This window comes from Lissotriton helveticus, chromosome 7, assembly GCF_964261635.1.
Source record: "Lissotriton helveticus chromosome 7, aLisHel1.1, whole genome shotgun sequence".
NCBI lineage: Eukaryota > Metazoa > Chordata > Amphibia > Caudata > Salamandridae > Lissotriton > Lissotriton helveticus.
In genome coordinates this window covers 300133004-300159815 of record NC_136068.1, presented here as the reverse complement: position 1 = coordinate 300159815, position 26812 = coordinate 300133004, and the positions used below count along the sequence as shown (strand labels likewise).

The window sequence follows — 26812 nt, the reverse complement described above, 5'->3', positions numbered from 1 at the left end:
TCGCGTCTTACTTATGAATTGAGTTGTTTTATTCATTATCGACCTCAACTCCCTACTGTGTATGCCAGATTTACAATGTGTCTAAAGGGAATTGGCTGATAAAAACAAGTCCAAATCTCAGTTGAACTAAGGTGTACTCAGCATAGTAGGTGTCCTTTGCTACTAAAGCAAATTGTGCCTCAGGTCATGAATGAGGTGCACTATCAGATCCAAGTGAGATTTCCATAGAATAATAGCAACATGTGCTGTAGGTCCCGTTTAAAATGAAATGGCATGTCACATCAGGCTTTACAATAACGGGTTAGAAAACTGAGGAGTAGGTCAAGTCTGAGGTACAATGACGGAGCTATCCAAGATTTATTATAAGCCATTTATAGTCAATGCACCAACATGCATCTGAAGGTACTTGATGGCGCATGGTTTAGAATTCCTTTGGACTGAGAGGCAAAAGTGTGAGGGAGAGAGTGTGTAGGCCCATCTCTTATACCAATGAGTTAAACCATAGGGGTAGGATTTCTGAATGGGTGAACCTTAAAAACTCAGCTAAAACTAAAGTGTTCCCCGATTATCTGTAGCACAGGATTTAAAGCATCCCATAGGCTGATCACAGGTACTGCAAGGGACCACCTATGACCACATACATCCTGAAATTAGATTCTTGAATGGGGCAAGATGCGGCCAGGGTCGGACTGGGACAGAAAATAGGCTCAGGCACCAAATAAAAGTGGCCTATGTATGGAAATTGAGGCAGCTTTGACCTTATAAAGACATGATGTATACATGTTTTGAAAGGTATGAAAGATTGCATGGAATTGAGCTTGCTGAAGGCAATGCTTGTTTTCATATCAGGGAAATCAACAGTAAAATCTGGACCCAGCAAACCATAAAACAGGCCCACAAACAGCTAAAATACTGTCTCACACACTGATCTGTCAGACCAGCCCATGGGGCACTGCCTGATTGCCCTATAGGCCAGTCCGACCCTGGCTGTGGCCGACTTTAACTTGCAGGTCAGTTTGTAAGCTGCAATCATTATAGATTGTTTCAAGAAAAGGTGAGAGTTGTACACCTTTCACATGCTACCACTGTCAACCAATGTAAGAAAGCCCTCTTAATAGAAGCAAGATCCTGAGGTCTCAATTTTCAGATAACACAGACAAGCTCGATTCTGTACCTGGAGCAGCCAGGCTGAGGTATTCATACTGCCTTTGATGTAAAAAGAATAGCAGTACTCTGAAATAACACCAAACACCATTGTTCTGATGAGGGTGGCACAGATGTGAGCATTTAATATCAAATGTTCTAAGCTTGCTGCAAACAAGTTGCCTCTTTCATTCACTTATCAAATCAGTTCTCAACAAGATATGTTAAGGTTCAATCAGGCACCAATATTTTGATATTCAGAATGAAAGTTGGAGAGAAGCAGACAGATTCAGGCCAATAGAAAAGGAGGAGTACCTGACCACCAGCACAACTTCCACATTGAACCCATTTAGGATCAACATGCTAAGCTGCGTCTTCTTGGGATGTCCAGATGCCTCTGTGAGCTTGTGTTGTTCACAACACTCGTCACGTGAAAGGCTATATGAGCATCATTGGGACACGTCTATAAATCCAGTTGTTGCTTTCTTGGTATCTCAGCCACTCGTTGGATGCAAATGCTAAACAAAGGTTTCAAGGGAGGTGGCCATTGAGGTTCACCACAATTCACTGCTTGAGAAAAAGAAGACACCTGAATAATTGTGGCACCATATGAAATAAAGAAGCAGAATTAGGCCTTTTGTGTTTCAAACAATTCCTCCAACAGATCTAGCAAAATAAACTTCATTACCTTGCCTTCGTCCCTGGCTTACAAAAGTTCATCTAAATGTTTAGTATCAGCAAGTCCACAAAGAAAATTAGACTGTGCAGTTTTTTAGCTGTCCACAGACAGTAAATGGTCACCAGAGCTAATTTAAAAGTAGTTGGTATGTCCACTATAATAAACATGAAGAGTCACCATGATTGTCAGGGCATGGCAGTTATTAAACTATGTTCCAAAGTGGAAGAGAAATAGCACAGTCCTTCAGTGAAATGTGTGACTTGTATTCAATACATTTTCCCAACTAGACAGAGTTACCAGTGATACAATCCAGATGGAGTTATCAGTCAATAGACCTTCTGTCTGAGCCCTAGTGGTTTTTATGATCTTGGTTCCTTTATCCTCTCAAAGAAAGAAGCCAGGCTCTCATCCATTCCATAGGAAGACTTAATAAAATGTGCATATATAATGCATGCATACTGGAGTTGTTAGCTCTTTGAACAACTTAACCAACAGGAAACATTCTCATTAACTTTGGCACAGATGCCCCTATTTCTCTAGAATTTAATTGTTTGAAGAACTTTGAGTGATCCCACTAGACACTCCATCTGGCTCCTTGTACAATTTTCTTAATTTCCCATCTGACTGTTCCCGTCATTCTCTGACAGCAAACAAGTATTCACTAAACTACAAAGCCATTTTATTGGAGCTCATTTTGGTCGAAATATCAATTGGATGTGCTATTTGGTGAAACACTGTCACTGGAGAAGAAGTGAAGTAGAAAACGAGATCACCAGAAGGACTAATGAAGTCAACAACCAAGCTGAAGTCCTCATAGAAAATTGAATTTCAATATCATAAACGTTGAAGGCTAGGAGGTGATGGAGAGATAGACTAGAGATAATAAATGATCAGAATTGTGTCATTTTCATAAATCCCAGGCCAGACCAAACCAGTCCAGTAATCTCAGAATGCACCAAAGTGTCCAGGCACAAGCAGACACCACAAACAATGAAGACGATCTTGAAAAGACTGGTCTTCAAACCTTTCTTAAAGAATATTAGAACGTTTACCAACTTAATATCTACAGTGAGTTTATTCTACAAACTGCACTCTGACAACATGAAGTGACTGGTTGCTTGTCATATTCCTACAATATCAAAGGTCGTTAAGACGCCTCATGGACATAGATCTGATGATTCTGCTTGGGACATAAACAGCCATTTAGCTCATGGCCTGAGAAATTAGTGGGTCTTGGCAAATGCAGTCTGCAATTCTCCTCATCATCAGTTACTCTCTGCGACTTTGCATTCTCTTGCTATCCATCTCACATCCTTTATAATCTCCTTAACCATAGTCTGCACAACTCGCACTAGTTTACATACAAGGGAGATGGACATGTTTTGTGACAGCCAGAACTAAAGTAGTGTTAAGCCTGATTGTGTTTTAGGTAGAGGAAGGTTCAATGTAGATTAAGTATAATGTATGATCCTTCTGGAGGATGAGGCATGTGCCCATCACCCAGTGTACACTATCAATTGTTCTTGCGCATAATGAAAATGCATGCACCCTTCATCCAATGAGAAGGACTGGCTTTCAGCCTGCAAGCCCTGACAACGTGGGACAGAGGAATCCATATTGGATAAGGCATGCCAGAGAAAAAACTCTATCCAAGGAGCAGAATCGATTGACATCATAATAGACCATAGGATTTCAATACTATTCATTTTAGTGGGAGAGTCTGTGTATGTGTATCGACATTTTGTATAGATGGAGCTACAGAGTCAATCTCAGAAGGTAAGATATGTATACATATATAATAATTGAAACCGTCTTAAGGTCAAATCATTGTGCACTGTTTCTACTAGGCCTTGCTGAAATCTGGTACCAAGTTCTTCAGCATACGGAACATTCACAAAACTTTGGGTAGGCTGGAAGACAGTGGGCTGCTTTCAAGGCTGGGAGCGATAAACCTATCAAGCCCTGTTAGCAGTCTTGAAACAGCTCTGCATTATTTTCTTACAAACAGAAATGACTGAGAGTATTGCACCTTTTTTTCTGATTTATTGGAATAACTTTCTTCATGAAATCTGGAAAAACCTACAGCTGTGTAGCGAATGCATTTCTAAAACTGGAAAGTCAAATTATTGGTTTAGACTTATTTAAAAAACAAAAAAAAGTGTCAGCCCTACCCTTCTCAACCCCCTTCCTCCCACTAACTCCAGTAGAGGAAGTCAGGCTTGCTAATTTTGTGCAATATGGAAATAGTATTAAAACCCATTTGCAGGCAGTTTTTAGCTGTCAGATCAGACATGTTATGACCACTTTCCTTCATAAAACTACACCCACTCCTCTGACCACCAGAAAAGCAGTTGTACTTGATGGTTCAAGTGCTGTACATACCTCCATCCAAGCTGCGAGACAAGGTGTATCTTTTGCTAGAGGAACGCTCAAAGAAGGGTGCGGGCCGATCAATGAGTGCACTTGCTTCCTTGGTCTGAGCCTGCGTCCTGCCGCTGTACCGGAATTTGGAGCCCATCACCAAAAATCCCTTGGGAGGAGGTTCTGGAGACACCAACCTGAAAAGTAAGTACAAGAAGAGGATGTAGCAACACATAAACAGACAATTAAAGAAAACATTTTTATTTAATTGCATTTTACTACTCTAGCTCTGCCCCACTGTTTATTCTCACTTACATATCTTCAGCCCTACAAAATAGTGATCAGCTATTATGGATGGTTTAGTTGCACTCTTAATTAGAAACAAAAATATTCGTTTATCGTTTTACTTCTAGATTTTTGGTCTGGGGGTTTCTACGCGAAATAGGGTGTTCATACAGGCTGCCCTAATCAGCATCCCTCTCTCAAGAAATTGGGGTCTAAAAATATGTTGACCATGAGTAGCCTCACCTTGAACTAAGAATGTCTTATATAAATCAAGATGTGTAAGTTAATATGGGTTGCTAAAATCACCAGGTCTCATTTCATCTGGTAAGTTTGGTAGTAATCGTGAACATTTGAGAAACTGTTATAAATCAAATTTATTGGCAGATTTGTTTTAAAGATGAGATATACGGAATATTATATCTTGAGTCAGGCCCCAGAAGGTTTTCCAAGCTGTCCAAACATTCTGTTTGATGCCATTGGCATAGCTAGGGGAGGGTGGGTGGTCTGCCCCGGGTGTCACTTTTTTGACAGTGGCTGTGAGACCATGAGCACAAGGTAAGTTTTGTTCTTTCTGTATTCTCCCTCGTCGCTGCCTCCGCTCGTCATCTGACGCATCACCCCCCCCCCACACTTGTCGTTCACCAGCACCCCACGTGCTTTTACCGGAACTGGGCAGCAAACTGTTTTGTCGCCCTGGGCACCAAAAGCACTAGCTACGCCACTGCTTTGACCCTAGGATATTTGGGCATTTTCAACCTGGGATTGCCTTATTAAAATATTAACATATTTTCCCTCCAATTAAGTATCCACTTTTTTATGTTTGAGGACTGTTTTTCATTGTTATTTACATATAGATGCTAAAATAAATGACGTGAGTGATGGTAATATGACTCACAAATAGAAGTACCATTTTTAGCAGGATATTTAGCACACGACTTCCAGATCTACTTGCGTGTGTTAGTTCCCCAACAGCACTGCTTTTCGGAGTGTAAAAGATTTTGAACATTTACAATAGGTGGTTCTATATTAGTAAAAATATTTTTTACACAAACGTATTCACGTGAGTAAATCAAATTCAGTGGGATGTGATTGAGAAATGTAGTGAAACTTTGTGCACATACACAAACTTACTTGTTTGCAGGTAGTCACAAACTTTATCTCCATCCATTCTCATTCTGGGAATGGCTCAGAAATGAAGTCCGGACAACAGAAGGAAAAAATCTCTATACAGATTGCGAATGGGCTGGTTGTGTGTAAGAAAAGGAGTTTCTCCACAGGGGAACAAAATTTCTCTATTGACTTAGAAAATACCAAAAACGTTGGCAACAACTTGCTCCCGATTATTTGCATAACGCAATCTGCAAATGTGCATTTGCTTGAGCAAAAAAGTAATTCACAAAACGATTTCAGGAGTATTCCTGGAAGAAACTGAGACAGTTGCAGGTTCGAGCAGTCCTTCTTTAAATCTTTGTAAATGAATATAAAAACAACTAAATCTCTACAAATGCAGGAGAATTCTATGGTAGAAGATTCACAAATTTTGTGACTCAAGATTATTGACACATTTACCTCTGATAGAAAAACCTTTTAACTATGCAAAGTTGTATATCTTTCAATATACAAATATGTATTCCACATCGTAATTTTCTTTACAGTTATTTGAAGATCCACCCAGATTCACCGATAATAATTCATAGCATACTATTCGTAAAAATAAAAAATACAAATGTGTACTAAACCAATTCCTCTGCAATCTCCTCCTGCAATCTCCTGCAAGTACTCTGCTAAGTCTGTAGGGGAACATGGTAAACTATAAAAAGCATTGTAGTTTAGACATTATTTTAACTAACCATCTGTATAACATGTGACATATGGAGAGCTCTCAAAAGCTGTTAAAATGTACACCGAGGCAGCATCATAAACTGAGTTATGAAGCTGTGAGCAATAGACATATCACCTCTTAAAAGAAAACAGGTTACTTACCTATAACTTTAGTTCTCCAGTATTGGAAACTGTCATAGATTCCAATGCTTGAATCATTCCCCGTTATCGAGATGGGAGTCCCCGGTATACATAAAAATAGTAGTACAAATCATTAAAAATCAGAAACTAGGCTTAGGCCCAGTCTAGTTTTGTAACATATTCACCTCTTTTTGTAAAAGAGACCAAATAAAATCAATAACCAATCAGATCAGCCTCACCCTCTAGAACCTTCCTGAGAGAACTTCAGACCCTCAGATTTTCATAGCGGTAGTGCCACCGTATAACCATAAAATGCAGAAAGTCGAGCTTTCCCAGGGGAGAAGGGTAGGTCGCATGGGAATCTATTAAAGTTTCCAATATTGGAGAACTAAAGTTACAGGTAAGTAACTTGTTTTTTTACTCCAGTTTTGGAACTTTCATAGATTCCCATACTTGAATTAGAGTAGCTAGCAGTCATGAGCACATTTCTTTGTGTGTATCAAATCAAACTGATATTAACAATGCATCAATAAGATTAGGGAAAGCAATAAATATCATATATCGCAGTTTAGACTTTTTTCAAAATTCAAACATAAACAGTACATCCCTGCATGCACTCAGAATTAAACACCCATATTGAAATCTATCAAAGAATGTGTGAAGAAGGTATCAGGGAAAAGGAAGGAGGGATGAGTGGGAAAGCTCATCGGTTATTGAATTGCATTGAAGAATCCAAGCAGTAATGTCTTGTGAATCTATGAGTGCTCTTCCAGGTTGCTACTCTTACGAGGGGCGCTGAAAGCCACGATGAGTTGGGGTGACTTTCTAAAATCCATAGTTCTCTGCAGATAGAATTATAGGAAATGTTGAATATCCAATGAGTGAAGGGACCTCTCGGCTGGAGTCATAGGCTGAGGGGAAAAAGACTTAAGTGATTCTGGTTCATTTAAATGAAAGTCCGAAGGTACCTTTGGGATGAACTTGGGGTTGGTACGGAGTATAACTGTTTCATTCTTAAAAGGAAGGGCTCCTGAATGGCGAATGCCTGTAATTCGCTGACCCTCCTAGCTGAAGTCAAGGCTAGAAGAAGAAGCACCTTCCAAGAGATACATTTCAAGTCTGTTTTATGTATAGGCTCGAAGGGATGCTTCATGAGCTGGGACAAGACCAGATTAAGGTGCCACAGTGGTGGAGTGGCTTCACTGGAGGGTAGGCTCGAAAAAGGCCTGTCATAAACTGCTAAATAATCCTTGCCGACCAGAGCGAAGGGGCTGAGTATGTTCTCCTGAAACGAGATATGGCTGCAAGATGAACTTTAATAGATGACTGAGCCAGGCCCGTTTTCGTCAGGGAAAGAATGTAAGTAAGAATTTCATGAGCCGAGGAAGAGAAAGGATAAACTCCCGAGTCACAGCACCAGTGGCAAAACCCCTTCCACTTCAACCGGTAGGTTTTGTTTGTACTTTGAGCATGAGCTTGAGAGAGAATGTTTTTATATTCCACAGAGAGTCTTACATCGAGAAATTCTCTGTGCTCAGGAGCCACGCTGATAATCGCAGGGATCGGGGATCCGGATGCAATACTTGGCGCGGGGACATTGTCAGCAGAGATGGGATCGGTTCCAAAGGCACCAGATGCTTAGGGGATAAGAGAAGAAGCTCCGTGAACCAGTACAGGCAAGGCCAAGACAGTGCTATTAGAATCATTTTGCATGGCTCCGTCTTTAGCTTCTTGAGATGCCTGGGGATCAGAAGAATGGGGGAAAAGCATAAACAAAGGTGCCTAACCATGCCATCAAAAACGCATTCCCCAAGGATCCCTGATGGTGATGCCAGCTTGCGTAGAACCGGCATTTCTTGTTCGCCGGAGTAGCAAAGAGATCTATGGCTGATCGGCCCCATAGACTAAAAATCTCCTCTAGAGTCTGCTGATACAACTCCCATTCATGGCTGACTGACTTCAGTCTGCTTAGTGCATCTGCTGTCTCGTTTAGCGTCCCTGGGAGATGCTCCACATTTAGTGAGACTCCATGCAAGATAGCCCATTCCCAGACGGCCTGAACTTGCAATGTTAGCAGGCGAGATCTTGTGCCGTCCTGCTTGTTGATATAATGCATGGCCGTAGTGTTGTCTGTCCTTATTAAAACCGACAAATTCTTTATCCTTGGGAGGAAAGCCTGTAAGGCTAGGCGAATTGCCCTGAGTTCCAGCAGATTGATGTGTAACAGACAATGGTGGTGCAGCCACTGACCATTTATTTGGAGGTCCTGCAAGACCGCTCCCCAGCCTGCCAGCAATGAACTGTTGTGAATGAGAGAGACCTTGGGAAATGTTCGCCTCGTGAGTCCACCATGAAGCGGCTTCCCTCATTGGCGCCGTTAATGTGATCATATCTTCGAAAGATCCTTCCACCTGACGCCAATGCAAGTCCAGTTGTTCTTGAAGAGGACGCATTTGTAACCTGCCGTGAGGAATCAGAGGAATGCAGGACGAAATGGATCCCAGAAGGGACTTGTAGAGGCAAACTGAATGTGACATTCTTTTTCGAAGTAGGTGGCCATCGACCTTAGCTTTGCTTCTCTTTCCACTTTAGGAAAAGCCTTGTTCTGGAACGTGTCCAATATGGCTCCCAGGACTTTGGCGCTCTTTGAAGGGCACAAATTTGATTTTTCTGTGTTGAGGGTAAGACCCAGACTCCTGAACAGCTTTGTACAAGCTGCCACTGACCTCTCCTTGGTAGGATCTTTCAGCAACCAGTCGTTTAGGCAAGGGAAAACCTGGTGCTGTTGTTTCCTTAGAAAAGCTGCCACTGGAGCTAGTATTTTTGTAAATACTCTTGGTGCCGATCTGAGGCTGAAGGGGAGGAATCTTGAATTGAAAGTGGCTCTTAGCTACTGTGAAGCAATTAAACTTCCTATGGGATGGATGAATGGGAACATGAAAATATTCATCCTCTAGATCTAGAGTGGCCATGAAATCTCCTGAATTTAAAAGACGAAGAATGTCCAGTAAGGAGACCATTCAAAACAACTGTTTGATGAGATAGGTGTTGAGCTACCTCAGATCTAGAATAGGCCGCCACTTTTTCACAGTCTTCTGAACTAGAAATAACGGGGAGTTGAACCCCTCTCCCCTCTGTGAGATGGTGGACCAGTTCTATCGCCTCTTTCTGTTGGACCTCTAAACGCAGGAGACGAAGATGTTTTGTTGCTGTGGCGCGAGGGGGATTGGTTGGAGGAGGATGGACAAACTCCAACGTGTGGCCGAATTGGATGATATTGAGAACCCAATGATCCGATGTTATCCATTGCCAATCTTGGAAGTATTGCTATATCCTGCCCTCCACAAGTGTTACATGAGGGGGAGGAACAGTAGACAGAGCCAGGCAGCCGCTATTGGCACCTAGAATAAGATGAGGACTGACATTGCCGCTGGTTATACTGCGGACGGTAGGATTGCGAGGCAGATATATATGAGGAGTACCGGTATTGCTGGTACCCTCCTCTGTATGAGGGAAGACCTCTACCTCTTGCACCCCGAAAGGGGACCTTGTGGTATTGCAGCATCCCTAACGAACGCGCAATGTCCGTGTCTTTTTTAATGTCCTGGAGTGCATCGTCTATATGTTTACCAAAGAGCGCTTCTCCATCAAATGGAAGATCTAAAATCTTATTTGAACCTCCAGTCTGAACGAAGTAGCACAAAGCCATCCTTGGCATCTAAGGACTGCTGCTTCCGCCAGTAAAAGGAATGCAGTTGTTGCAATATCCATTGCGCAGTCAATTTCCTCCGATGAGGTCTCTCTCCTTCCGGGAGAATCTTATTTGCTTCGGCCCTGCTGTCCTCAGGCAGTTGGTCTAGATAGGGAGAGAGGTCACACCACATCTGGTGGTCGTAGCGCCCAAAGATGGCTAAAGCATGGGCCGCTTTGACGAGCAGGCTGGACATTGATGAAAACCTTTTGTCAGCATTGTCCAAGCATCTGCCTTCTTTATCTGGAGGCATTGTTAGATGAGCCGCTGGATTTTTAGATTGCCTCTGTGCTGCCTGGGAAATAACAGAGTCCGGGTTCTGTTGGCTAACGGAAGCACCAGGACCACTGTAGCTGGGGTCTTCATAACCTCGAGTCTCTCTTCCCAAACGTGACCAACAATAGGGATTATCCTCACAGACCTTTTAAAAGGTTCTTTAAAGTCATACAAGAAACATTCCGACTGCACCGATGGCATAGGGAGATCAAGCCTTTTAGCTGCCCTCTCTAACAAATTATGGAAACCATCAATGTCCCAGGTGGAGAATCCACTGGCACTGTAAAAGGGGAAGCAGGAGTAATCATCCTATTCCCTGTCCGAATCCGGGAGATCTGTATGTCCCTGGTCATCATCTGAGGTATCATCCTGGACAAGAGGAACTGTAGGTGGTGGATCCACTATCAACTGCAGAGGAGGTGGTGGCAACCGAGTCATGGAAGGCCCCGCAGGTGGAAGAGGGGGAACTGAAACGAGTTCCTGCACCAGAGATGGTGTTGGAAACCTCTTTTTAAGTCAGACAGCAGGAACTGTAAGTCTGAAATCAAGGAGGATGGCATACAGACCATCTCCTCCTGATAACCTCCATGATAGTCCTGGGGAGGATCATACTCTTGTTCGTCACCATACCCATCCTCAGAATCCAAGTCTTGGCATTTAACGTGCATTTCAGAAGGGCTATGTGCATAGCCATATGGACCTTCTTCTTCCGAATCCTCCTCGTCTAGGAGGCAAGTAGGAAGTAAAGGCGTCACTTTGCTGGGGGAAGTGATCTCAGGAGTAATGTGACGTTTCCTGATGATTACTGCAGAAATTGTATCTGTCGTCGACGAGGTCGTCGACGGTGTCGCTGACGATGTACATGTCAGCGGCGGCCCCGTCGACTATACCGTCGTCATGACCGTTGACGTCGAAGCTGTCGTCATAGCCGTCGTTGTAACCGCAGCCGTCGTCATCCTCGTCATCGTCGAAATATTCGCCATGACTGATGATGCCGCATCAGTTATCACTGCCGTCGATGATAAAAGCTGCACCGTCGGTGAAGGTAAGGAGACTCTCGTCGACGATCCTGTTGTTGGAGTCTCAGAAGACTGAAGAGATTTTACCTTTTTGCTGCGTGTCGACGAAGACGATGATGGTATCTTCGTCGACGGTGTCGTCAGCAGCGTCGTCAACGGCGACATTTTCTTAACATGTTTTCCCTCAAAGGGAACAGAAGAGGGCTTTTTGAAATCCTTTTTTATCTGAGGAGGAGAAGATGGAGAAACAGAGCTCGACATCCTCACTGCAGTCTCTCCTGTAGATAGTCCTTCTCTCTCCTTTACACTCCGGTGAGGAGATTTGTTTGGACTTTGCCTGTCAGACCCATGAGAGGTCTTTTTAGAGGTTTTCTCAGGATGGTCTTCAGAAGAAGAAGGGTCAGATCTCACCCTTTTTAGAGATCTAGAAGATGCAGCTGATCAGGCCCCATCACTGTCGTCACTGGAGATAGGCTCCCTCCTGGATTGTAACTTCTGGAGCCAAGTCAGGAGACGTCACTCACGGTCCCTCAAGATTTTGCGAGAAAAAGTATGGCATACCTTGCAATCTTTGGCCTTGTGATCTGGATACAGGCAATAGATGCAGTCCTTGTGACGGTAATTCACGTAAAGCCTCTTTTTAGAGCAGGTGACACAAGCTCTAAAACTGCATTTTTTCTCCTTCTCAGACATGTTGAGCAAAGCTGAAGAATAAAGTTGAAGAATAGCTCTTGAAAAAACTCTAGGAATAGATGTAACAAGGAAAAAACTGAGCAGATTCCCAAGCACAATGTGCGGTAGAAAATCTGAGGGTCTGAGGTTCTCTCAGGAAGGTTTTACAGGGTGAGGTTGATCTGATTGGTTGTTAATTTTATTTGGTCTCTTTTACAAAAAGAGGTGGACATGTTACAAAACTAGAATGGGACTAGAACTAGTTTCCGATTTGTAATGATTTGTAATACTATTTTTATATATATATACACCAGGGACTCCCATCTCGATGACGGGGAATGATTTAAGCATGGGAATCTATGGAAGTTCCAATACTGGAGTAACTAACCATATTCTGCCATTTACATAGGGATGTAATAAACAGTACGTTAATGTAATATCACTGGCAACATTTTTGATCCACATTTAATACTGTTATTTTTTACACATGCAAAGTTATCAGAACTTTCTCATACCTGAAAAATGTGTGGTGCTCTATGCATACTTTCCAGAGCCTTTTCGACGCTCGGTGGTTGGGGAGTTTGAAGCCGATGGTACTTTCAAATTGTTCATACTGGAAGTAACAAATTGTATGATTCAGAAACGTGGAGAATGAGCAAGTTCATATCTAGGATACATCAACCAATTCTTGCCCAGTACAACTTATATGTTGATATGGTGGACTTTCAAAAGCATGTTTTCCTACTCATTGAAAGGATATTGTGTGGGACAACCAAGCACACATGTCCATCCATTCAGAGAATGAACTCAAACAAGCCTGCCTCATTTCGTTACCAGACTAGACTAGTTCAATACTGTCATCCCTCTCTAAAACAATGGCCATGAAATGCACAGACTGCTTGTTAGTCTTGTGTTAGCGAAGACCTTTTGTTTTTCCATAAATTCTAATCAAATACATACCTGTGCATACATACAAGGGCCTTCAGTCATCCCTTAGCATCTACTGGTCTGTTCAGTGTCATTTAGACCTTGTTTTGAAAGCACTGTTAGGGAACCCTCCGGACTCTCTGAGTTTACTGTATTCCTCAGGGGTACTGCGATCTGGGCAAACCTTTATGTAGGCTTTAAAACCATTCCAACATGGCCAACCATGGATATGCATGTATGAGCTAGTTTGGGCAGGTTTCTTTAAATGTTTTTTGTTATACTTTATTCAAAACCATTCATAGGACACAAGCACTGGCAAAATCAACTGTTTGACACAGATAAGCTATTGGCTTTGCTAATGCTTCTTTAAGAGAACGGAATTGTACAACCAAATCCTTCTCCTCTCATAATCCTACTATCCTGAAAAAAATAGGAATGGTCAATACTACTGTTACTTCTGATACTATTACTATTACTTCTAATATTAATAATAATAACAATAATAATACTAAATGCACTCGTCCAACAACTCCCTAGCACCGGTATCTGGGGATCCAAACTACCATCTGAAATGAAATACTCACACATCACATACATCAGAGAAAATGAAAAACCACCTGTCAGTGCAGTCATAAGGTGTGTCAAACAGCACATGAATAATGTTACTTCCAGCTTGATGGTATCAGCAGACAAAAGTGGGTGTGGGGCTGGGAGTTTAGCCTATGGGGCCGAAATATCAGGACTGAACCCATAATTCTGGAAACTGGCCCATCATAAAAAGTAAAATTAAGAAAGATATGGTGTTCTGTAACCAGGTGATGATGCAGTATTCTCTAACCACAGCATCATCCCTGGAATATAATAAAAGAAGCATTCTGATTGGGAACGCTTTGCAAAGCTAACCTGCCTTTGGCTGCTGGCCTAGTTTGGGCCTTAGGTGCTCTTAACTTAAATTAAAGGAGTTGTGAATACATTCTCATGAAAGAATACTGATTTGCCCCACTTTTACATTGGCGACGAGCACAGTGCTTTGAGGTCTATTGAGCAGACCCCGTACCTACAGAACATCATAAGGATCACCTTCTTGTATTCAATGTGAGTCTCCACTGCATATCGAAAATCAACCTGTCCTGATCAACGTGGCCCCAATGAACAAGTTACTTACCTTCGGTAATGCTTTTTCTGGTAGATACAATATCTGCCTATGGATTCCTCACCTTGTGAATATCCCCTTGCGTAAGCAACATTCGGAAATTCTTTTTTTAGCTTCGCGCCGACGTGGATGACGTCACAGAGGCAAGGCATCGCGCGCGACTCCGCTGACGTCACCGACACCATAATAGGCCCACGCCGGCGTGATGACATCAGTTCCGCCCTTTTTTCCGTGCCTTCGAGGCATACGGACGGACCGATGACAGCAGATATATACACAGTATACACAGTACACAATGTCAAGATAACACACACAGTGTGAAGCCAATGCAGGAAAACAAATGGCAATAATCATTTCCTTTGACAATAAAAATATATACATTACAGTAACTCAGGCATAGAAGAGAGGACAACGGGGAGGCGGGTGGGTCAGTGAGGAATCCACAGGCAGATATTGTATCTACCAGAAAAAGCGTTACCGAAGGTAAGTAACTTGTTCTTCTGATAGATACATCTGCCAGTGGATTCCTCACCTTGTGAATAGAGTCCCACAGCAGTCACCACTCCCGGAGGAGGGTGTCCACTCTCCTATACCAGAAAGTCCTGGAGGACAGAACGCGCAAAGTGGCCGTTCCTCCTCACCTCTGAATCTAAACAGTAATGCTTCGCGAAAGTGTGGAGGGAGGCCCAAGTCGCCGCTCTACAAATATCCTCAACAGGTACACCCCTAGACAAAGCAGATGTAGAAGACTTTGCTCTAGTAGAGTGAGCTTTTATACCCTCTGGAGGTTCCTTACCCACCAGGGCGTAGCAGATCTTAATGCAGAGGATAATCCATCTCGAGAGCGTGTGCTTGTGCACCGCCTTGCCCTTCTTGCAGCCAGCAAATCCAACAAACAGCTGGTCATCCAACCTGAACTCTCTTGTCCTGTCCAGGTAAAAGCTCACCGCCCTCTTAGGGTCCAAGCGGTGAAGTCTCTCCTCCTCTTTGGAAGGGTGAGGGGGAGGATAGAAGGTAGGAAGGGTAATGGACTGTCCTAGATGGAAGGGAGTTACCACCTTAGGCAGAAACGCAGCCCTGGTCCTAAGAACCATTCGTTCAGCATGAATGGACAAAAATGGGGGCTTTGAACTAAGAGCTTGAAGCTCACTTACCCTCCTTGCCGAGGTAATTGCCACTAGAAAAATAGTCTTAAAAGACAAAAGTCTCAAGGGACGCTTGTGTAAAGGTTCAAAAGGCGAACCCATCAAGAATGTAAGAACAAGGTTCAAGTCCCATTGAGGCACAATAAAAGGTGTAGGAGGAAATTTATTGGTAAGGCCCTTAATGAATCGTAATACAATAGGAGATTTAAACAAAGAGGTCTGGTCCGGCAAAGAAAGGAAAGCCGATAAGGCCGACAAATAACCTTTGATAGTTGCCACCGCAAAACCCTGCTGGGCCAAAGAAAGTGCAAATTGAAGTATGTTGGACAAACGAGCCCTAAAAGGGTTAATGGACTGCTCCCCACACCAAGCAACAAAATTAGACCATCTATAAGAATAAATGGACTTGGTGGAGTCACGCCTGGCCGATAAGATGACATCCACCACATCGTGTGGGAGAGAAAAGGAAATCAGGTTGCCCCGCTCAATCTCCAGGCATGAAGGTGTAAGGTCTGGAGGTGGGGGTGTAGAACCTGCCCCTCCATCTGGGAGAGGAGATCTGCCCTGTGAGGGAGACGGAGCAGAGGGCACGAGGAGAGGTGGAGAAGATCTGTGTACCACATCCTTCTTGGGCAATCCGGGACGATCAAAATAAATTGGGCCCGGTCTTGGCGAATCTTCCTCAGAACCCGAGGAATCAAGGGTATGGGAGGAAACGCGTAAAGGAGTAGCGAGTCCCAACTCAACTGAAACGCGTCCCCCAAGGCTCCCTGCATCGGAAATTGGAGGCTGCAGAATGACGGGCAGTGAGCATTCTCGCGAGTGGCGAACAGGTCCACCTGAGGAGTTCCCCACGTCCGAAAGACATAACAAACTACCTTTGGATGGAGCCTCCACTCGTGGTCGGCAGAGAACTGCCGACTGAGACTGTCTGCACGAACGTTCAGAACTCCGGCCAGATGATTTGCCATCAGACAAATCTGAACAGAGACGCAGAGCCTCTCTGCTGAGACACTGCGACCCCACTCCTCCCTGCTTGTTGACATACCACATCGTGGTTGGGTTGTCCGTCAGGACTTGAACTGACTGACCGCGAAGGGAAGGGAGGAAGGCCTTGAGCGCTAAACGTATTGCCCGCAACTCTAGAAGGTTGATGTGAAGCAACCTTTCCTCTGGAGACAAAGACCCTTGATCTCCAGATCCCCCAGATGAGCACCCCACCCTAAAGTGGATGCATCCGTTATCACTGTGGCCACCGATGGAGGTAGTTGAAAAGGCTTTCCTTGTGACAGATTGCCTTCCACGCTCTACCAAGCCAGATCCGCTGCAGTTTCTCTCAAGATCCTCACTGACTCCTTGAGATCTCCGCTGTGCTGATACCACTGCCTGCGGAGGCACCACTGGAGTGCCCTCATGTGCCAGCGTGCATGGCTGACCAACAGAATGCAAGAAGCCATCAGACCGAGCAGACGAAGGACCTTCAGGACTGGAACGACCGCTCCATTGTAAAATAAAGAAATAATTTCCTGTATGTCGCGAATCCTTTGAGGAGGAGGGAATGCACGACATACAGTAGTGTCCAGTACCGCACCTTTGAACAGGTTGCGCTGGGAGGGCACCAGGTGAGATTTGGGTACATTTATCGAAAAACCCAACCTGTGCAACAACTGAGTTGTCTCTTGCAGATGATGGAGCACTATCCCTGGAGATTCTGATTTGATCAGCCAATCGTCCAGATACGGGAATACCGGTATCCCCGATCTTCTGAGATGTGCAGCCACCACAGCCATCACATTGGTGAAGACTCGAGGTGCAGTAGTAAGACCAAACGGAATGACCGCAAACTGGTAGTGTTGCGATCCAACCGTGAAACGGAGATACTTCCTGTGCGACTTCAGGATGGGAATATGGAAATACGCATCCTGTAAGTCGATTGACACCATCCAGTCCTCTTCCAGCAGCGCTTGAAGAACCTGCGCAAGGGTGAGCATCTTGAACTTCTCCTGCTTCAGGTAAAGATTCAAGATCCTGAGATCCAGGATTGGACGAAATCTGCCATCCTTGGGGATCAGAAAATACCGGGAGTAGCATCCCTGACCCCTCTCCTGCTCCGGAACCACCTCTATTGCACCCTTTCTGAACAGTGCCAGTACTTCTTCCTGCAGGAGCAGCAGGTGGTCCTCCGAACAATAACCGTGGCAAGGAGGGCAATTTGGGGGAAATTCCCGAAAGGGAAGAGCATACCCATTCTCCACGAGATTGAGAACCCAATGATCTGATGTAATCAATTCCCAATCTCACAGAAAATGGGTAAGCCGACCCCCCACTGGACCCACATGATCCGGAATGGCAGATCTAGGGCTGCTTTGCTGTGTTGGCAGGAGGTTGGGAAGGGGAAGAGGAGGAGGAGGAGGCTTGGCGACCTCTAGGACGAGATCTTTGTCTGCCCCTGTACGACTTGTACAGCGTATTTTTCTGCTGCTGTGATTGTTTGTAGGCTCGAAAGGAAGATCTGCCAAATCCTCTGAATCGCTTTCCAAAAGAGCCCCTGGCCTGAAGGCCCAAAGACTTTGCCTTCGCTCTGCTGTCCTTAAACCGCTCTAAAGCAGCGCCAGCTTTCTTTCCAAGCAACCCTGACCCATCAAAGGGCAAATCCATCAAAGCAGACTGAACATCCGCAGAAAATTCTGAAGATTTCAACCACGCAGCTCTCCTAGTGGCCACTGAAGAGCCCATCACTCTCGCCACTGAATCAGCCGTGTCCAGCCCACTCTGGATTACCTGCCTTGCCACAGCCTGAGAGTCAGAAATCACCTCCTGAAAATCCTTCCTATCGTTCTCAGGAATTTTAGGCACCAATTGTTTGACGGAATCCATCAAAGCATGGATGTATCTACCCATCAGGCAAGTTGCATTTGTAGACTTTAGCGCCATGCTGGCTGAGGAAAAGATTTTCTTTGCCGCCTGGTCTTGCTTCCTTGCTTCCTTTTCCCCAGGAACCTGTGGAAAAGCACCCGTAGACTTCTTTGAGCAGGCAGCCTGCACAACCAAACTCTCTGGCAGGGGGTGCGTTGACAAAAAGTTCGGGTCACCAGGTGCCACTCTATACCTTCTCGCAACCGCCCTTGAAACAGCAGGAGCTGTGGGAGCATTGGTTCAATAACAGAGGAAGGTGAGTGAAGGACCTCAGTTAGAATGTTAGACTTGTATTCAGCAGTAGGCAGAGTAATGTTCAACAAGTCTGCAGCCTTCTTAAAACCAACGTGATAAGGTATTACATCCTTGGAAGGTACGTCAGATACAGAGGCCAAATCCCACTCAGGAAACAGCTCAAGACCACTAGCCTCTCTCAGGTCATCAAAAGGATCCTCCGAATCCTGCAGTTCACCTTCCTCCAAATTTTCATCACAATACCTCTTCTCTTCCAGAAGCGTCTGTGCCTCACGCCTCGACCTCTCCTTCATAAACGAAATCGACGGATCCGGGACCGACTCCACCGGAGCCGGAGCCGATGCCAAACTCGAAGTTGGAAGAGGCAGCTTAACCCGAGGACGAACTGGATTAGGCATCGGAGTCGAGGGTATCGCGTCGATGGATTCTCCGTCGAAGGCTTCGGCGGCGCCGGAAAATGCTAATGCGGAGTTGGAGCCGGCATGAAAGGCATAAAAGGCGCAGGAGGATAAGCCTGGGGGACACCCAGATTAAATGCTAATGGACCCGTGGGACCAACCGGTGCACCAGAGGGGTACATTGCCCTGGAGTAAACTCCATACATGGCATTCAGGAACTGAGTAGAATCCTGACCTGGAGCCGGAAAGGCTGGATAAAAGCCCCCAGGTTGCTCTTGAGGGAGCGGAGTCTTCTCGACCTCGGCCTCCACCTCAGGCTGGTGCACCGGGGTCGACGAACCCGCAGGCAACAAAGCCTCGCCCTCTCCTTCTTCTTCCTCATCACCTTCATCTTCATCTTCTTGACCAGAAGGATGGGATGGATTCGGCAACTGCTTCGGTGATACAGGCGAATCCGCACGCGAAGCCTCACCCTCGGAGACCTGTACTTCCGAAGCCGAGACCACCGCCTCCTTTCGAAGTAACTTCACCTGTGACTTCGGCCTTGAACTCGAGTCTTTCTCAGAGTGATGGCGAGATTCATGACTCCTCTTCTTATGCTTCTTCCTCGAAGACTCAAAGCATGCGCCGAAGATTACTCCGAGTGCGATCTCGAACGAGACCTCGAACGCCGAGTTCGTGACCTCGAACTCTTTTTATCCTTTTTGTTTTTCAACTTCGCTACGAGGAGTTTCGTCTCCCTCTCCCGGAGTGCCTTCGGAGTCATCTTTTTACAAGAAGGACAATCTTCGATGTCATGATCGGAGCTCAAGCACCAAACGCAGAACTCGTGTGGATCAGTAATAGACATCATCTTGCCACATTCTCCGCACGCTTTAAATCCAGTCTTCTTCGTAGCATCACGACAGAAGACAAAGAAAACACTAGTAGAAACACAAAGTAACAAAGTTACTATACAGCTACAGACAATCCCTTGAAAACCGGTAGCGTCGATGACGCGGAAAAAGGGAACTGATGTTATCACGCCGGCGTGGGCCTATTATGGTGTCGGTGACGTCAGCGGAGTCGAGCGCGATGCCGTGCCTCTGTGACGTCGTCCACGTCGGCGCAAAGCTACAAAAAGAATTTTCAAATGTTGCTGACGCAAGGGGATATTCACAAGGTGAGGAATCCACTGGCAAATGTATCTATCAGAAACGACTACCAAAAAAATACTTTGCTGGACTTAAATGTATTCTTACCGCTTTTACAATTAACTGGGAGGCAGCGGCCATAAAAAGCTTGAGACTTGCGAGTGCGGCTTACTGGGTGCGTGCAAAAAGGGGACCCGCATTGGTGTGGTCGGCTTCGACTACATGTTGCCAAACGACGCTCAAAGTTGGAGTGTGATTGGTTTACTCCCGGTTGCGAGGCAATGACATTTGACGGCTTCAGCTCCCTGTTGCCAAGCGACGCTCGAGAGCATAGTCAGAGCATGCTTGGCTTAATCTCTGTTGCTAGGCGACAACGTGGACAGACTCGGCTCCCTATTACCAAGCAACTAAATACGCTCAAGAGCGAAGTCGAAGCGTACTTGGTTTATGGCGTCTTGGACGAAAATCTTAGGAAAAGCATAATGAAAGCAGTGTACTCACCCGGCAGCGACACCTGGAATGACACAATGCATTTCAGTACAGCAGGCACAAGAAGATAAGGTAAAAACATTACAATGCTGCACTCCTCAAGCTTGCTAAACGGTTTTCTTAAATAGGAAACAAAAAAAGGACAACACTTATATCACCTATGGGACTTTGACTTTCCTGCGGATACATCTGCAACCTGTGGAATTTTTCGAGGGACGTTTAGCACCTCGGGTATCGAGTCACATACCGGCGCTAATTAGTTTGGCCTGTGTATACATTTTTTCCGTTTCTATTTCTTCTTTTCTCTTTCTACTTGGTTATCAGTAGCATTGTAGATACACTCCTTCTTTCATCTTGGTGTCATGCACCTCCATTTTTTTTAGTATCACTAGGTGATTCACTAATACCCTGGTTGATGTGGAAAAACGTTTTCAGTCACTATGTGAGGGTATGTGGCACTTTACTTGTGCTGAACGTAGAATGTCGTTGCTGATGCACTGCCTGCGTTCTGAAGGCCAGGAAATGCTTGAGCACCTTAATGACCTGTACAAGAGTGACTCAGCAAACATTAACAAGTATGAAGTCTGTTTAAAAAAATCGGACCTGCATTATGTTCCCAAGTTGAGCACTGTTCTCGAGCGCTACTAATTCGGGAAGGGGATGCAGCACCAAGGAGAGACTATTGAGCAATATACAACTGAACTACGCAGGTTAGCCTCCACCTGAGGCTTTGGCGGTGCAATGAAAAGTGATTACAAGACCAGTTTATGTTGGGGTGTATGCTAGAAAAGTCTAAAGAAAACATGTGTCCCTACAAGAAGTGCTTACATAGCAAAAATGCATGATCAATCCAAGGCCTGTGTGGAGGTTATTCAAAGTGGCATCGCTCTTACTGATAAGGCAGAAAATATAGAAGTTAAACTTGTACAAGACAAAGCTATGCTAAGCAAAGTAACACAAGACAAGATAGTTGCCAAGACCACAAAAACCTTTTCGGGTAAATGCTTTCGGTGTGGTTCATATGGCCAATTACAAAGAGTATCCTGGGTGGAAAGTTGTGTGCAGGAACTGCGGGAGGAAGGGTTACTTCGCGAAATTTGGAAAGTTAATAAACAATACCAAGAAGGTAAGGGAATTTGAATAGAATGATGGTGATGATGATGATAGAATAGTTAGGGAGATAACAATACTTTAGACAAATAGGGTTTGTCTGAAGGCCCTTTTGAGTCAATCCAGGTTAATGGTGAATCAATCAAAATGTTGTTTTATTCTGGTGTTAAGATAACAATGATTCCAAATATGTTCTAGGAACAAAACCTAAAAATGAAAGTTAAACTGATGAAGCTGGATGCAAAACCTAAAGGGTTTGGAGGGGAGCCAATCAAATTTTTAGGTTATTTCTGGGGAAGCAACTGAGTTTAAGGATCGCATTATAACTGGAAAAATGTATCTTACTATCAAGGGGGTTTCTCTCATTAGTTGGTTCCAATAGAGTGATTTGTTTTTTTACTTAGACCCTAAGGAGAATTTCTTACCAGAATGAAGGAGATTCCAGCTGTTGAGAGTGTATCAGAAGAATGTGATGAGTGGTTGAGCATTTTTCCTGAAGTATTTAAGAAGAGGCTGGGGTGTCTAAAGACTATCAGGCACATGCATCATTGTTGCCGTTTGCAATTCCTTAATCGCGAAAATTAAGGAATCGCAATTAAGGAATCGCAAACGGCAATGCATCAAAAAAATCAATTTTTTTTTAGCGATTCCTTATTATTCCTTAATTGCGATTCACAATTTGCGAATCGCAATTAAGGAATCCCTTCCCATTGATTCCTATGGGCCAAAAGGCCCATAGGAATGAATGGGAAGACAATCTCAATTTGCGATTCGCAATTAGCTAATCGCAAATTGAGATTGCGATTTCAAGGGTGCAGGGGTGTCCAAAGGACACCCTGTTGCACCCCTGAAATCAATCTATGCACATATGTTGTGTACACACATGCCCTGAGGGCATGTGTGTGCACAACATGACAGTGTGAAAAAAGCAAAAAAATGCATTTTTAAGAATTTTCGTAAATTACCATAAGGTCCTAACTCATGGTAATTTTTTCCCTCCTAATTGCGAATTCGCAATTGTTAAGGATGTCATGCATTGCATTTAAGGAATCGTAAATTACGATTCCTTAAATGCAATCGCAATTCTATAAATCGCAAAAAATAGCGATTTCTTGTCTTTTCTGTTTGATGCATCCCTAATAGTGATTTAGGAATCGCAAACGGCCGATTTTTGCGATTCGCACCGTTTGCGATTCCTAAATCGCTTGATGCATGTGGCTGTATGTGCATATGATCAGGCTCAAACTAAAAGGCCAACCCAAGACTGCCAAAGTGAGGAGTGTCCTGTTATTTGAGAGAGAGCATGAGGAAAGAACTGGACAAAATGATCGATAGGGGTAATATCTGGGAGGTGGAAACCTCAGAATGCTTTGCGACTGTTGTGATAGTCCGCAAGCTCAGTAGTGAAAAATGTGTACAAAGTTGCTCATTTTCATGTATACTTTGATTTATTGTTTTAGAGTGTGTTTAGGGATTGTGTTGGGTGAGGGAGGTGATGTGGTTTTCTGTAATCAGGAGATGATGCAGTATTCTGTAACCACCGTATCATCACTGGAAGGTAATGAGGTAGGCATTCTGACCAGGGAGGATTTGCTAAGCTGACCTGCCTTTGGCTGCAGGTGGGGCTGGAGTCTTTTATGGTCTAAACTTGAATTAAAGGAGTTGTGGATACACCCTTGTGAAAGACCACTTCTTTCCCCCACTTTTACCAAATGCTTTCCAACTCTAGTTGTGGAATGTGGATACAAAGAGGATAACCACCAAGTCAACAGAATAAGGAGGGCCCTTCCTTGTACATAACAAGACAGAACATGTCCTATTCAGACCATATGATAATGTGCAGAAAGAACTCATAAACAAGGTAAACTAAATGAAACATATCAAAGACACACTCAAGAAATAAGAAAAGATAGGATTAATGGAAATGGTATGTGCTGAGTACCCAACTTGGAGCAGAACCTAACATCGCTGAAAAATACCAGAAAAAGGCTGACAGAGTGATAGCCAACATGCTACAAGAGCATGAGGCAGACACCGTGGAAAGATATTTTCCATATGGGAACTCATTATAAATGGCGGGTGTTTTCCAACAAGTATGCAAACCCCTGTTTGCTCAGGAATTGGAATTACAATTTATGCAAGTGTTTTGCACTTATAACTACGGGGTGCGAGAAAGTTCACATACCCCTTTTAAATTTCATTAAACCTGCCAGAATTTAACATTGGAAAAGTGCCCAGTAATTAGCGGTACATGCAGGTTTTGGTGCTGTAGGCACCAAAATCCACATATTATTCTCCATTATCAGAGAAACTCTTGTAATGACCCTTGAGGTATCATTATTTATCAGGAGTGAAAAGGATAACATTAAACAGCGGGTCACTTGTAAGGAGGACCATAGACTTAGTACATTATCCGTACATTTTTTCAAAGTCATGGAAATTAGGCTATCTGCTGTCACTATAGGAGACAGTCTAATGTGTAGGTAAATATACCTTAAGACTCTCCGGAATTTTGTATTGGATGTGAAGCAAAGGAAGAGACAATTTGTGCTGCTCCTAACACAGAACATTAAAGAAAAATTGTACAACTTTTGAAATAATAGGTATTAATGGTACCCAAAAAGTTGCTTTATTTCTCCCCTACGCCATCTCCCAAAGCTAACAAAGGACCCAGTGCTACACCAGTAGGAAGTCTGGAAGAAAAGAGGTTTCTTGGAAACTATTTCAAGTAGCCTCTGCATGGCCACCTCTGACCATTTATGATTTCTTATGGTTACCCTTAGTACTTATTGCAAATTAATGTAAATAACTACAGTCAGCAAATAATGCATCATAACTAACATCTCTGATACAATATTAGATAATGACGTCCAGATACTTGACAGGAAAGAACAGATCTTAAGGCTGATTCTCATGTTGAGCCATTTTTCCCATTAATATAGTTTTTAATCTATGTCTTATATATACTTTTTTCCCCTCTGGCATGCTTTTCTGGGTCTTGTGATGTAATTGTCAGTACTGACCCCTTGCTCCATGACTTACCATCATGGGATACAACCAAATCACAGTGGAGAATATCTAACTTCAGAATCCAGCCACAGAAGTGTTTTGTGCCAAGTGCAAAAAAAAAACCTGATTTCATTTAGATATGTCACTTAAATATGTGAACTTCGCACAATGAGCCTGCATACTGCCCTTTCCCACTTCACCATTTATTTTACTCTTCCCTGTCTTAACTCAACTTCTTGTCATTGTTTTAAGTCGTGCTATATCCCTCTCCAGCAAAGAGAATACATAGCTCGTTCAAACTCTGCCCAGTGGCACAGAACGACTGTTCCCGGAATCCCCCACCGTAGAGGAAGTACTGTTACAATGTCTCTCCATGTTGCAGAAATCCATGTTACAACAACTCACCATCATTGCATATTCATTGTTCTAAAAACTCCCATCCACCTGCATTCAAACTGCTGATGCCCATCCCTAGCCATCGTCGTCAAAATACTTTTTAGAATGTTATTTAATCTTTTTGCTCACGTTCTGAAATGTTATATGTGTGTTTTTATTCTTTTCACATTTTATCATTTCATATGTCATATTTGAACACACCCACCTCTCCAGGTCGAATCTTTATGTAGAAGTTGCTTCTCTTGTAGGAAATCTTCAGGATCTTGGGCCAAGCGAAGCGGTTAATCCGTAACCTGTCCCGGTAGATGAGCAATCCATTTGCACAGACCCCCAGCATGATATCAATGCCCTCAGAATCCTGTAGGGAAAATAGTAGATCTCTAAGAACCATGTAATGACTAGCTGTGGCCAGACCAAAGAGAACTAGATAATACACATTATTCTATGGCGTAAATAGCAGGCACCACGGATATGTATGTTTATCATGTTTGGATATCCTGGACTCTCAGCTGCAACAATCCATAAATGCATTTTACGGTACAAAGAATTTTTACCATTACACATGGTGCAGGGTGTAAACATATTGAAGTGGTTTTATCTGTTACCTGAGTATACAGATAATTACTTTACGGGTTTGCATGTGGTTTTGATTACATCACACAAACCCTCAAAAGAAAATAATTAACTTTCTTTTGTTTTTATTCTCAAAAAGAAAATTACTTTACTCTATCTTCCCACTTTAGCTTGATTAGACCTGCAATATTGCTCATCGGCCTATCTACGCATGAAATAACACATTTGATACTATTTCTTACCTGAGAATTCCCTGTAGTCACCTGTATATTTTCTGCTCTGGAGATTATCTGCAAGCCACATGGTGTCTGGGCTCCTACTATCTCTTTGTGGAGTGTACATACATCAGCCTCATTGGAAGATGGGATTCACTAGTACCTTCTCAGCCTATGGAAAACTAGCGAGATCCCGCATCACTGTGCATGTGGCCAGTATGAAAGTGGGCAGTGAAGCCTGACATGGTCACACCACTACAAATCTCGAAGCAAAGAAAAAATCTTGTAGGGGCATGTATGATTGTTCAGCAACAGAGGCAGGAAAAGGAGAGGGAAATATATCAAGACTGATTGTTGGTAGTACTTAATTATAAAATAACTTAAAAAACATAAGTGCCAGGGCCATGGTCAGGATGCTACATCAGCTTGCACAGCCCATTGTCGCTGTCAGCGCTGCTAATTACAGTAACAGCACACACTAACAACCACACTCCTACAAGTAGAAAGAATGGCTTTGGTGACAGGTATTATTAGTGTATATTGAATTAACGCACAACTGTTGTTGTGATCATCTCTAAATTGGATAAACAGCGCAACCATGTGGCAGCCTGTGATAGGTGCCGGTGTTGACAATTAAGTGCCTGTATTGAGCACCGGAAACCATCAGCTCAAATTAAGCACTGATTTGTTGGCGTTTCCCATTCTCCTTCCTAAAGTATTATCATACTGAAATCTTTTTTTCTCACTCTCTCTTCCGTACACTTTTAATTTATCTCACTACTCTCTCCTTTTACAGATTGGTTGTGACACTCCATTTCTTAACTTCATCTTGTCATCTTTTCCTATCTCTCCACATGTATTCCACCGACTCATGGAGTCTCACTCTTCCTTTCTGCTCATTCTCCTGTTATCTTCCTCGATGTTATTGTTCACATCTCCAGTTTG

The 26812-nt window shown here is 43.7% G+C and overlaps 1 protein-coding gene across 8 annotated transcripts in view; it reads right to left on the bottom strand.

The window, feature by feature from the left end:
* The window catches only part of EPB41L1 (erythrocyte membrane protein band 4.1 like 1), a 574086-nt gene that overhangs the window by 91833 nt on the left and 455441 nt on the right, over positions 1–26812 (bottom strand). For all 8 annotated transcript variants that reach the window (XM_078652088.1, XM_078652086.1, XM_078652087.1 and 5 more), the window contains 3 exons: positions 25285–25437; positions 12664–12761; positions 4205–4380 (listed from right to left, as the gene is read on the bottom strand). In XM_078652088.1, coding sequence (XP_078508214.1) covers positions 4205–4380; positions 12664–12761; positions 25285–25437 — 427 coding nt within the window. The remainder of the gene's footprint in view (positions 1–4204; positions 4381–12663; positions 12762–25284; positions 25438–26812) is intronic.